The sequence below is a fragment of the Pygocentrus nattereri genome, chromosome 3 (genome assembly GCF_015220715.1).
Source record: "Pygocentrus nattereri isolate fPygNat1 chromosome 3, fPygNat1.pri, whole genome shotgun sequence".
Lineage (NCBI taxonomy): Eukaryota > Metazoa > Chordata > Actinopteri > Characiformes > Serrasalmidae > Pygocentrus > Pygocentrus nattereri.
The window spans coordinates 38,974,951-38,987,569 of NC_051213.1; the positions used below are offsets into that span (position 1 = coordinate 38,974,951).

Sequence of the window (12,619 nt, forward strand, 5' to 3'; positions counted from 1 at the left end):
CTGGATTAACTAGATTACATTAGTTAGCTATACAAATGAAAGAATAACCCACAGTTTCAAGTAGTTTGGCCTCTGTTTGCCTTTATTTAGGCATAAGTTAAGTTCTTAAGTTCTGTCCCTTAGACTGAAGGTTTTTGTATAATATAAGGCTCATTATTTGAAGTTGTGTCAGACAGGGTTTAAATTTATTTATTATTTTAAATAAACTAAAACTTTCTATTACAGACTTGATACTTGATTCACATTTGCACGATCATCTCTGGGTTAAGCAATGAAGTGCTGACATTTGCATAGGGCAACTGCTAATGTTATTTGAAGACTTGATATTTACCATCTATTGCTTGGTCACCAAGCCTTAAGATACTGCTTAGAGGCTCTCAAAGGACACTCAAAATGTATGGAAAATGCAATTACATAACCTGTGTGAAAATACAACACTTTGATAGCATCTGTCCAGATTATTCAAATAAAAGCTGTTAATGATACAATGAAGTGGTGGAGACTGATGATGGCTATTGCAGTACCACAATCAAAGCATTCAAAACATTCCTTGCTGCTCCAAACAGTTCAGTTTTTCATACCTGCCGCAAAACGTGCACCTCTGTATCTCCATAAGTGCGTGTGTGCAAAAAACTGAAGAGTGTAATGAACTAATCAGGTACATTAGTTATTACAGAATGTAATCTATAGTGTTTGGGAGTTGTTTGTCTCGATAGGGACCCCAGTAATCAAAAGTAATGAAGCTATTACGCTCTGGGAGCCGGGAGAGGGCCAGCGTGGCATTAAGAGTGGACCACATAAAAGGTTTATTAAAGGAAATTAAGGCCCATCACTGCCACACCTGCTCCCCCTATTATAAATGTATGACAGGTCAGTGCCTTCAATCACAACAGCCAAGCAGAGAGAGGAGAGTGAGAGAGAGGGAGAGAGAGAGAGAGAGAGGGAGAGGGAGAGAGAAAGAGAGGAGTCATGTTTCCCATTACGCCTGGAGTAACAGCACAGCCTGTGACTCAGAGAGAGCCCGCCACAGCCCCTCTGACCACTATACACCACCATCAGCCCGGAATAATTACATTTAATAGGTTTTATTTGGGATCGGCAAGGCGACGCTGGCGTAGAGAGAGAAAGAGAGACAGAGACTGAGAGACAGAGAGGATATGTGTGCATGTGTGTGTTGTGGGGGGGCGGGGGAGATGTGTGGCATTAACAACTCTTTTTGTCTAAAAACCCTCCTCGCTGCTACTTTTTGTAGCATGATTTTACCTCATTACATTTTGGCCACTGCTGTCTGGCCTCTTACTAAAGTAAGCCCGTCCATCTCTCGTGGCTTTTTCAGGTGTAGTTTGCATCCATGCTGGTCCAATTAAGCGAATACCATAGACAGAAAATATGAAAGCGCTGTGCAGCATGAGATTCGACCCATGCAAGTTTTTTTTTTTTAGATCACAGTACTGATCCAAAGCAATCATACAGAGTAGAAGGCCTGACTACTCACAAAACATGTGTACTATGCCAAGGGAAAATGTATTTATTATGTATTATCCTAATAAATAAGGCTTGCTGCTTCCTTTTTCGAAACATTATATGTCATTATTTCCAGGAATTCAGTATAACTTAGTTTATTGAGCTAGTTGCTGTTGTCAGAGTTCTAATGTTCTCTGGCTTGTTCATTTGTTCTCTATGGTGCAGATCCTCACAGTGTACTTGTATAAATTCTATATACCCAAGGGCCCCTCAAATGAAGGTTTCATAAGAATCCCTTTTACTGTGCGCATCTACACTAGCTCAGCATACATTCTGTACTCTGTATTCTGTACTTATTCAAGTGGTTCATTTCAGGGTTTTCAACTACTACATAGCTTTTAAAAGGAAAATGCACTTTTTATTCTACTATGTCCTTTAATTCACACACTTCTGCTTAATTTGATCTATAGGGTTTGTCTAAACTGAGTTGTGTTTGCCAGTGTGGGTATTTGTAGCAAATATCAAGTGGGCCTTCACAGGAGGAACCTGGATATATTGTATAGTGGAGGAGGACAAAGGGCAATAGGCAATGATGTTTAATTGGATAATTAGCTCTCACAAGAGCAGTTTTAAACAATGTGAATGATTAGAGTCAATACATTGCTGTTAGAATGAAAAAATGAATTTGTATGAAAGATTTTGCATTTGGTCATAGATTGCTTATCTGAAGTATAGCAAATTTACTTCTATTTTCTCTATATTAAATACTTTATCATGATAAGCTCTGTCACTATGTCCTCTTGAACAGAACATCAGAAGGTCCCTTCCATTATTTTATCAATTCCAGTGTGTCTTTAACACCACATACAGCATGCTTACTCAGACTCACTGTCATTTCCGTCAGGCTAGACTGCTCAGTTACTGGACCCTGTAACTTGATATTTTGTCTGACCCACTGTCCAACTTTGTTTCAGATGGATTCTGAAGGTGACGAGAACCGCATCGAACAGTGTAACGGCAATGCCAGTAAGTATCCTTCCATATTAACAATGGCACATTATCACACTTCCACCACAGATTCATCATGTTTTTATAAATGATAACAATACTACACACATTCTCTACAGCGAACACACTTGTGGACATTTTAATGCAAAATTACTGTGTCTGCTGAGTTTAACATATTGGAGAAAAAAATAAAACATAAAATGTGGCCTGTGCAAAAGATATGACACATTTTTGATTTAATGTTTTATTTTTTTATCTTTTCCAATACCTTAAACATGGCAAATGAATATGAATTGTGCATGAGTTGTTCAAATTTGCAGAAAAATATCATATTTAAGCTTGTTCTATGCAGAGAACATGTCAACTTATTTTCACCAAAAATCAACATCAATAAAACATGTAATTTGATTGGGGGTGTTCACACCATTGCGTGTGACTGTATTTATATTCTTTACAATATATTTATTATGTATCTAAATTATAGAACATTGCTGGGATTAATATATTGAAGCTATTATTTCAAAACGTTACCACTCTGTTTTTTCTTTTTTACTGTTTATTTTCAATATGTGATAATGCAAATTGCTCTTCATATTGTGCAAACCTTTTATAATAAAATAACAGAAAGGGTCCAAAATTACTTGGATTAAAATTTTGTTCTATTAGCTGATGTTTAAATATGAATAATGTTTTTGAATAATGAATAATACATGAATAATGAATAATAAAGTAAAATAAACTAAAGTTTTGCAACAACACCTCCTTCTCCTGTATTTTATTATAATAAATGACTGACTATTCCATTTTGTCGCTATCAAAATAATCATAAAACTACCGAAACTTTACCAAATATTTTAGTAGTGATTATTTATTAGCAACAATTGTAGCTAATTTTGAGCAGAACTCAAAAAGCTAGCCACAGTGTGAGCAGTTGTACACACATAAAATCATATTTTTCAGTGAACCACAAAAATGTCTAATTAGTTGCAGAAAATATGTAATATTAACACATTTACAAAAGATGAAATCTAACTGCTCACCATGTGGCCATGACAGGGACGCAGTCTCTCTTCATGCTCTAAAACATAGGGGTGTGGCTACAATAAAGCTCCACCTATGGACCAAAACTTGTTGAGTTTCAGTAGTGATGTAGTTAAACTCATGATAAACCTACCATTTATTTATTTATTTATATTGTGGGACTAATTCAGTAGAATGATCCATATAATTAAGCTTAACTGTATGCTTAACTTATATTATATAGCTTAAAATACTGTTTGACACCAGAAGGTATTTTAAGATTCAGTACAACTTTTGAGGAACATCAAGTTATTAAGTCATAAAGGATACATCATTCTGAACACATGTAAGAACACTTGTTCTTCTTACTGGTTATACCCTGTAGTAGTAGAGTTGTGTAGTAGAATCAATTTATACATGTAGCTGCAAAAGGTTTAATTTTATACTATTGAAAACATGTGAAGTATATACTTAAAAAAACTTTTAAATTCCGCATTTTCCGCAGTTTTTCATGTGCTCTGCTGTGCACTTCACCTGAAGAGTCAATTCACCAGACCTACGTCACACACTGTTCATTTGAATATTAATATTATTCATTCACAGAGCGGTTAGTGTGTTGAGGTGATGCATTATTCACGACCAGTGCCTTCATTACGCAGCAGCTTTGGCTTCGATGAGTTAAGGAGTGCATGTGAATGGAGCGATTGACTGTGACATGACTAGGGGTGTCATTAGGGCTTGGTTTTTGGAAGCCATGTACTGTACCACTCGTCCTGCAGCAGCATTTAATGGGACAGCAAAAATTCAGAGCAGGTTGATTGAGTCCTCTGCAAGGGATGCACATGAAGTTGTGAATGAGATTCCTCTTGCTGTCATCAGTTCTCTCTCTCTCTCTCTATGGTTCCCTCACACTCTCTCTCCCTCCCTTTCTGTCTCTCTCTCTCTCTCTGTCTCTCTCGCTCTCTCTCGCTCTCTCTCGCTCGCTTTCTTCCTGTCCCTCTTCCTGAGGGAATTCTCTCAAGCAGCGCTTGAGAATCACTTTGTCTAAACTGTAATTGTTATGCTGCATTCTCTGTTTTGAAGAGGACGAGACGTTCCTTTTTCTGTACAAAAAGAGACATGAAGCATGTCGCCTGCACCTCAGTGCTTTCCCCATGAATAAAGTTGTTCATTCAACTCTATTTACCACCAGCTGATGCTGAACAGAAACCCTAATACAACAACAGTGTTCTTTTCTCCCTTTCACAATGTGGCCTTGCACTTTCAGAGATTCCAGTCATTTATTTACAACAAATATAAGCCAGTCGGTACCAAAAGGTAGAATCATATTAACCCCTTACTTCGCCAGGGTCTGCTGACGGGCCCGGAATTTTGTTTGTGAGACTAATTTAAATAGGAAAGATGCCAGTGAATTTATGTCCAAAACATTTTTTTTGCCCCGCATCAATTCGTTTTCAGCAGGCATCAAGGTCTCAGCATATGTGGAACTTCTTCTTTGTAGGAAAGGTATCCCAGGTGGCTTCTTATGAAGCTGCTTGGGAGAATCCCAAGAATGTGTAAAGCTGTATCAAGTTGAAGAGGCAACATGGAAGAATCTAAAATAGAATATGCAAATATTCTGAACATTTGAACACTTTTTTGGTCACTGCATAATTCCATGTGTGCTGTTTCATAATTTCAACTTTAGAGTCTTCACTATTATTCCAAAATGTGGAGTTTAATAGAGTAAAATCTATGAGTAGACATTCTTTTGACAAACTTTTGACTTTTGGCTGTACATCTGGTACTGCATATTTCAAAACACACATATTAGCTGATAGATCTATACTTTGTTTACTTTTTGGCTTCATGTGCGAATTTGATGTTTCAAGTGGAGACACACTTGACACAGTAATGAATTTGAACACTCGTTTGCTTTTAAGGCAAGATGTCACAATGGAATGAGTCTGAGATTTCTTGGGGGTGAAAACAAGTTCATGCTATAACACCTATTTATATGTTTCATTCACATGACTGTTTTTCATGCAGCTGCCATATTAATGATCGTCACCTGCTGCGGTGCAATGGGAGTGATGATGGAAAATTAAAAGAAAAAAGTAATTACTATACATACATATATACATACATAAATAGTCATAAATACATAAATAGTAATAAATAAATAGTCTTGATGTATATACAGATCACATTAGTTGCTGGTGTAAAGTTTTTAACATTGCAGTGTTCATGTCATGCAACCCACAGGAGACTGGAGGTTTTCCTTATTAAGACACATGTACTAACATAACCCGATACTGATTTAAAGAAGAAAAACTGTGTGTGAGCAAGAGAGACAATATGTGACATTTTCTATAATAAAAATAAAAATGGTGAGGTTACCTTAGTTATTTAATGGTAGGTAGATCAAGTGTGGATCAACCACAGGGTTAAGCATAGTGTTAATATTGATCCATGGATTTTACATAGTAAACTTTGATGTTAGTGATATTACTGATAAAACACTGAAGTTGTCTTAAACGGGAAAACAATACAGCATTTATTTTTTGTTTTCTGATGGCTGTTCTGTAAAGCACAGAATCTATTTTGATTCTTCTGGTGATTAATACAGCAGCACGATTATACAGTGGGGTGAGTGTAGGACAGGTAGAAACACTAAAGGCAGACTATAAATTAATTTCACATAACAATTACATAAATAAAACATGAAAATGATAGTAAACCTTTACATTTCCAAATTCAGCATGTGTCCAATTAACAATGGTTAGTTAACGTAACATTAGGAGTTGAGCCCAAAACTCTTTGGTTTTGTATTGGCTTTCCTGTCTAGTCTCAAGCTGCTGAACTTACATATGTGGAGTTGAGGTGTTATTCATAATGTAATCCATTAGAAAAGCGTAGAAATGCCCACGACTGCTGACTATACGTGTGAGGTCCAAGTTAGCATAGCAAACTTTCGCTATGATGCCAGTATTGAATTGATAATAATTCAGTTTTTCCATTTTCACCATATTGGGTGCCAATATATTGTGTACCCCTTGTTGGATTTAGATGAGTAAGTAAGCTGAAGAGAAAGCAGAAAAGTGCACAGTGGCTTTTCAGTGTCACGTAAAGCTTAAAAGCCTATCAGATGCTGCTATAGCCACCATGAGATGGTGCTGTGAGATGCTCTCCTGCTGTGTGGCTGCCCTGGAAGACAGGAGTAGCTGCGGCCTGGAGCATGCACAGGTGCAGGTCCAGCTTGTGGAAATGCAAACATGTGTATTTACCCACCCCCATTCTCTCTCTCTCTCTCTCTCTTTCTGTCTCTGCCTCTCTCTGTTTGCAGTTATGGCTGACTGCGTCGCTGACACTCACAGGTAAGCCAGAGTTCACAGCTTCCCCACAAGCACAAATATGGTGCTGGGTCTGTGCAGCACAGCCACAGCCACACAGACTATCCACTGTTCGATTCAAAATCCAAACGCATTACTTAGCAGACCTCCACCCTCACATTTGCATTCGCCTATCTGAGAGCTTGGTTTTTTAATTAAAACATGAACGCTCCTGTGATCAGATGGTCCATTAAGCCTTTCTGGCAAAGGATACATCTAATAACATTGTAGCCCATTGTGCAAGGCAGCATATGAGTATCTTCATGAAAACAAATAGTTTGGCGTTTTTGGCACTGCAAAAAAAGCTAGTCTCTTTTCCCAGGTTTCTGTTTTTGTATTTCTTCCTGTTATATCCATAAGTACTGTACTTTTGACTGGAAGGAAGTACAAGGATTCTAGATGGATAAACCCTGTATCATCAGGAACCCAACTGAGGCTCCATATGGACTTTATGTTTGACCCACATTTCACCTTTTGTAGATTGCAAGTCAAGCACAAAGTAAATTTCAAAGGATTAATTCACAGGACTAATTTCAGTACTCTGCTACATTTCTAAAGGAATGATTTGGCTAAAATCAAATTTACACAATTTTGTTGTTACTGCATCAACCAAGAAATTTTTTGTGCCCAAAGTTTGTTTCTTATAAATAGAAATAGCATAAGTAATACAAGTAAAAGATTTTGGCTGATATTGATTTCATTACTTGTTAGTTACATTAAACTAGTGAAGCAACCATTGGACACATTAACATGTCATGGTTGTTCACTTATGTTTGGGCTAAGATGAAAAATTTTGTAAATGTGCTAAACCGTTAAGCATAAACATTCTGATGATTACATGGTGGTACTTTCTTTTTTGTCATGGAAACTAGAGGGCTAGATGTAGTTTTTCCAAATTTTTTTATGTCTATGACGGTGGTTGTAGATATGGTTTGCTGGCTCAGCTGGGATGGGTGGGATGATGGCCTGTGAAATATTCAACATAGACATCAGCGTTTGCAGCAATTTGAACATCTTCATCTGTGTTATTATTGATATTTAAACTGTAAACTGTAAGGAAAAGTTTAAGAGCCTTAATTCCAACAGCATAACATTTGTCTGTAAAGACAATAGCCTGCATTTCAATTTCCAGTCCAGTCAACAGACCTGTAGGCCACTTAAACTCTAAGTTCCTGTATGTTGCTCAGTATCTCATTCTTACAACTACATAACTTATATACTGGTTTCACAGTCGCTACTGTGAACAATAAGTCCTAGGATTAATCACTATATAATGAATAGCTGGATTTTACTTTCATCTTGCAACATTATTCAAATGCATATGTAATTTTATAGGAAGTTACACAGTGAATTACATTTGAATTACATACAACATTTCAGCAATTCAAAGGATGTTATTTCACTCTGCAAAAAATAGACTGTATGCACGACAACAGAAAAGCACAATCACTATCTCCTCTTTTGTTTACATACACAAATATAATACAGATCTGTACTTTGAGAATTTTTGTATTTGTTTCAATGAGCAATAATTAATATCAAATTACACCATGCTTTTGTTGATGCTGATGATTATTGTGACTTAAACTCTAAAGGCCTGAGTGGTCCTGCTACATAACTTACATACTAGCGTCATAGTAGTTACTCAATAATTTGGTTACGAAATAATACATCTGACCAATAACCCCAGGGTGTAAGAGGCTAAAAACAGATGTAAGAACTATGTGACATTATGTGTCTGTCCAAGCTGCATGTGTTATAGTAGCATCCATTGCTTTGACCTACAGTAGTTTCTCCATGTATTACCTCCTGCTAGTAGCCTGCACCTTTCCACTGGGAGGAAGAGGAGCGCCGGTGAAGGTGCCAACGGAGCACCAGTTAACAAGAGGAAATCTCTGCTGATGAAGCCACGGCACTACAGCCCCAGCCCCAGCCCAAGCGAGGAGGACCGGGAGGAGGACCTGGCAACCGCTCAGGACAAAGACGCGCCCAGGAACATTGACACTCCAGCAGGTAGACAGATGTCCCGTTGTTTTGTCTGTTTTGATGAACAATTGACGCTGAATTTTAAACTACCATCTGTTGCATTCATATTTTTTTTCCCTGCCTCCTCCTCCTCCTCACCTCCCTTCCTGCTCTCCATCCAACCAATCCCCCCCCCCCCACCCCATTAATTTTCGCCGTGATTGAGTGCAGTAAGCGAAAGACTACACTGCTGGGGCCACTGTGTTTGTCTGTCACGTCCTCAGATTGAAGTTTGTGACAGCTGATCTATCATGATATTCCTGGCAGGCCAGCTTTTCCCTCCAAACCCCTCCCTCCCTCCCTCCCTCCCTCTGTCCACCACCCCACCCACCTCGTCTCCTTGGTCCCAATTGGTGTCCGGACTGAAGAACCACTGCCGATAGACTGCTAGTTTTTGCTCGCGTGCATCCGGATATGTTTTCGGAATCCCGATTATAACTAGGCTGTCGCGGTTAAAGCAGTTTCTGCCTGTTTGATTATGCAGGCCGGAAAAGTGCTTTTATTTGAGCAAGTGTGGTTGCTTGCATAATTATGCAAATAGAGGAACTGAGAATAGAAGGCACCAAATTATATTGTGCGTCGTTGACAAAAGAAAGTGATCACACACTCAAGCAACAAAAACATTTTTGGCAACAGGAGCACAAAAACATAAAAAAGTTGATATTACATTTTAAAGCGACAGCCTTTTTCTCTAAACAAAACATTGCCATTTCCTAATGAAACGAATTATGAACATTTTGGCAACAATGCCCGTACTTTACGTGTGTATCCACACTCCCCTATAATCTGCACTTATTTGGTATATTTTTAACGATGTAACCAAGCAACAAACGTAATTGTCCCTTTCGAAAGCTTTTGTTAGGCCATCAAACACAGTCCAAATATACATAATTAGGCATAATGTCTACGCCTCATTATTGGACACATGTGGGTAGTTAAATGGACAACAGAACAGCTCAATAAATTGAGCTGCATCACTGGAAATGGCATTTATTTGTTTCCCTGAGTTCATATTACACCATCATAACATTATTTCAATCAATCTATCTATCTATCTATCTATCTATCTATCTATCTATCTATCTATCTATCTATCTATCTATCTATCTATCTGTTTCTTTCTTTCTTTATTATTATTTTCCTTATATACATTTATACAATTGCTAAAAGTGCAGAAGTGCAAAGAACAGAAGGAGCTCGTATGTGTGCACACTGGTAAAATTAACCTCCCTGTATTTGAGGATGAGTGGGATATCTGAATTTTATGCTAAAAAAAGAGGAAGAAAAAGGAGGAGGGAAAGGGGTGGAGGGTGGTGGGGGAGGGGGGGTGGTAGGGGAGTGGGTTGCTAGTCTTCCATTTGGTGGTGGCGTTGTGTGTGAGTGACTTCAGCCAAGCTTCAGCTCACACACTCACATCGGTAATGGCTATTCTGGAGTACAAACCATTCACCTGTTCCAACACACCAAACAGGCTCAGTTTCCAACCCCCCCCCCTTCGCCCCACTCTTCCCCCACCATTCACAGTTTTTTTCACTGCTCTGTGTTGCGTGTGTCTGTGTGTGTGTGCTTTTGGTGAGGACTATGTCTCCATCTGGATAGCAGAATAGTCCTGGTTGCCCACTCTGCTAATTGTAACTTAGCATAACTGGCTAACTTTTCAGCTGTCTTGGACAGGGTTGGATTATCACGCCTCTGTCATGATTCAAATGGCCTACAAGAAAAGAGAAAAAGGAAAGACTGCCAATGTACTGCTGCAACAGAAACAGGCCACGTTTTTATTGGGTCTTGATGATTATAGCCACAACTATGGACAGGCAAAATGGCAGAAAAAAACATCATGATACTTGAAGGCATTCTTAAACTACAAGATTTATATGATGCTGTTTTGTGTTTCTGAGGTTTATGAACAAGTTGGAATGCACAAAATACACCAACAAAGCAGTTGTAGCGTGTATAAAAAAAGGCTGTGAAAAACAATCTGTGCTTCTCAAAAAGCACTGCACAAGCAAAACTGTGGTGTATTTGTAGGTATTAAAGAAATATATTGTTCAGAGCATATTTAATTGATTTTACAGCAGAATTTTAAAGTGACTGGAACTGACTGGGTTTGTTTGAGGGGAAAAATTGGATGGGGACATTGTTAATGGCAAAATGGGCTGACAGCAAATTATGACAGCAAAGTATTTTTGTGATACAATCAGTTGCTCGGTATTGTGAGCAGTAACACACAGCATAAATCAATGGCATAACTAGAAAGAGGGCCAGGGTGGCCAGTTGCATTGGGACCCATTGCAAAGGGCCACTTACTTTGTTAGGCTTTGATTGCCCATTAGGAGTACTGGGAGATTTCCTAGCTATTAGTCTGACCTGTCAGTTGCGCAAAAGATAAACTAAGCTAGAGCACAGTGCAGCCACAACTAATAATATTTGAAAAAACTTCATGCCCTCCTGCCCCCTTTTACATGATTGGTCTTCTTAAAGCACATACACAGTATACATGGATTAAATGGTGTTAGATCAGAGATGTGTAGTACAATTCTGTAATTAGCCTACAGAAGTGCAGTTCATGTTCACAAGTTTGCAAAGTGGATAAGAGGAAAGAAAGGTGGTGCTGTCCTCAGGACAACTAACTCAGCAAACCAAAGAGTAACAGGTCAGTCTTTAGCCTCCTCTTCTCACCTGAACACTTAGCTAGCTGCTGCTTCTATTTGTCAGGAAAGATCACATTAATCCACCACCAGCCCAAAATCTCCATTATTGATTTTCAGTCTTTACCTAATAGAGTTTGATGACACGTCCAGCTTTGCATGCAAAAATAGGCCAGGGTCTGCTTCTTTGCGTAGTTATCTTTCAACTGATTACAAACAGAACCCGACAGAACCAACTTTTAATTAATATTTTTGGAGAAGTTAGAGAATACTTAGGCGAACACAAACATCAGGGTTTATTTTTTCCAGAAACACTTACATTAGAATAAATGGAAATAAACAAATACTAAGTCCATTATGATTTGATGTGTTATTTAAACCATTTTCTAAATCTCCCCTGGATGCAATAAAGTATTTTCAGTTGCTATCCAACACCTAATTCATCTAATCAGTCCTTCAAATCAGGTGCTGCTAATGGAGTTGATCAAATCCATGCGATGGCTGGAGTGCAGTGAAAAGTCAGGTGTTCTAACTGTATTTATGTAACCTTCAGAATAAATAACTTCAGTGCCAAACAGCATGTTATTTTTACTGTACTTGTTTATTTGTATTAAGTTATATGTTGTCTGGAAAACTAAATACGTTAGATGTTAACGGGTGGAGCAGCATGCCTTGAGACCATCAACGCATTTCAAACACAACAATACTGATACACAAGCAAATTACATAGTCATTCTTCTATTAATTCAAAGGGGCCCAGTAATTGTTTTTGCACTGGGACCCATAAGATCCTAGTTACACCACTGGCATTGTTTGTCTTTTGTTTGTATGTGTGTATTTGTGTTGCTTGTTTAGTATAAACCTTCTGTCTACAGTTGTCCACTTTCATGAACAGCATGAACAGAAACAAACTATACGAATATTCAAATGCAATTTGCAAGTATTTGAGCTGTGTCAAAATGTTACCTCTTCAAAGCATTTTTTGTGGTATCAATATGCCCCCTTATTGGTAAAGCCTCTGTATAAAACCTCCTGCGTGCTGTACGCTGCGGTTTTGACACGCTCTGAGTAAATCAGAAAAGC

The 12,619-nt window shown here is 38.2% G+C and overlaps 1 protein-coding gene across 7 annotated transcripts in view; it reads left to right on the forward strand.

Annotated features, from left to right (window-relative positions):
* Positions 1-12,619, forward strand: part of st18 (ST18 C2H2C-type zinc finger transcription factor) — a 75,361-nt gene that overhangs the window by 36,781 nt on the left and 25,961 nt on the right. For 6 of the 7 annotated variants that reach the window (XM_017723287.2, XM_017723289.2, XM_037537351.1 and 3 more), the window contains 3 exons: positions 2,439-2,490; positions 6,818-6,848; positions 8,680-8,876. In XM_017723287.2, the coding sequence (XP_017578776.1) occupies positions 2,439-2,490; positions 6,818-6,848; positions 8,680-8,876 (280 nt within the window). The remainder of the gene's footprint in view (positions 1-2,438; positions 2,491-6,817; positions 6,849-8,679; positions 8,877-12,619) is intronic. The other variant, XM_017723288.2, reaches the window with a different exon arrangement.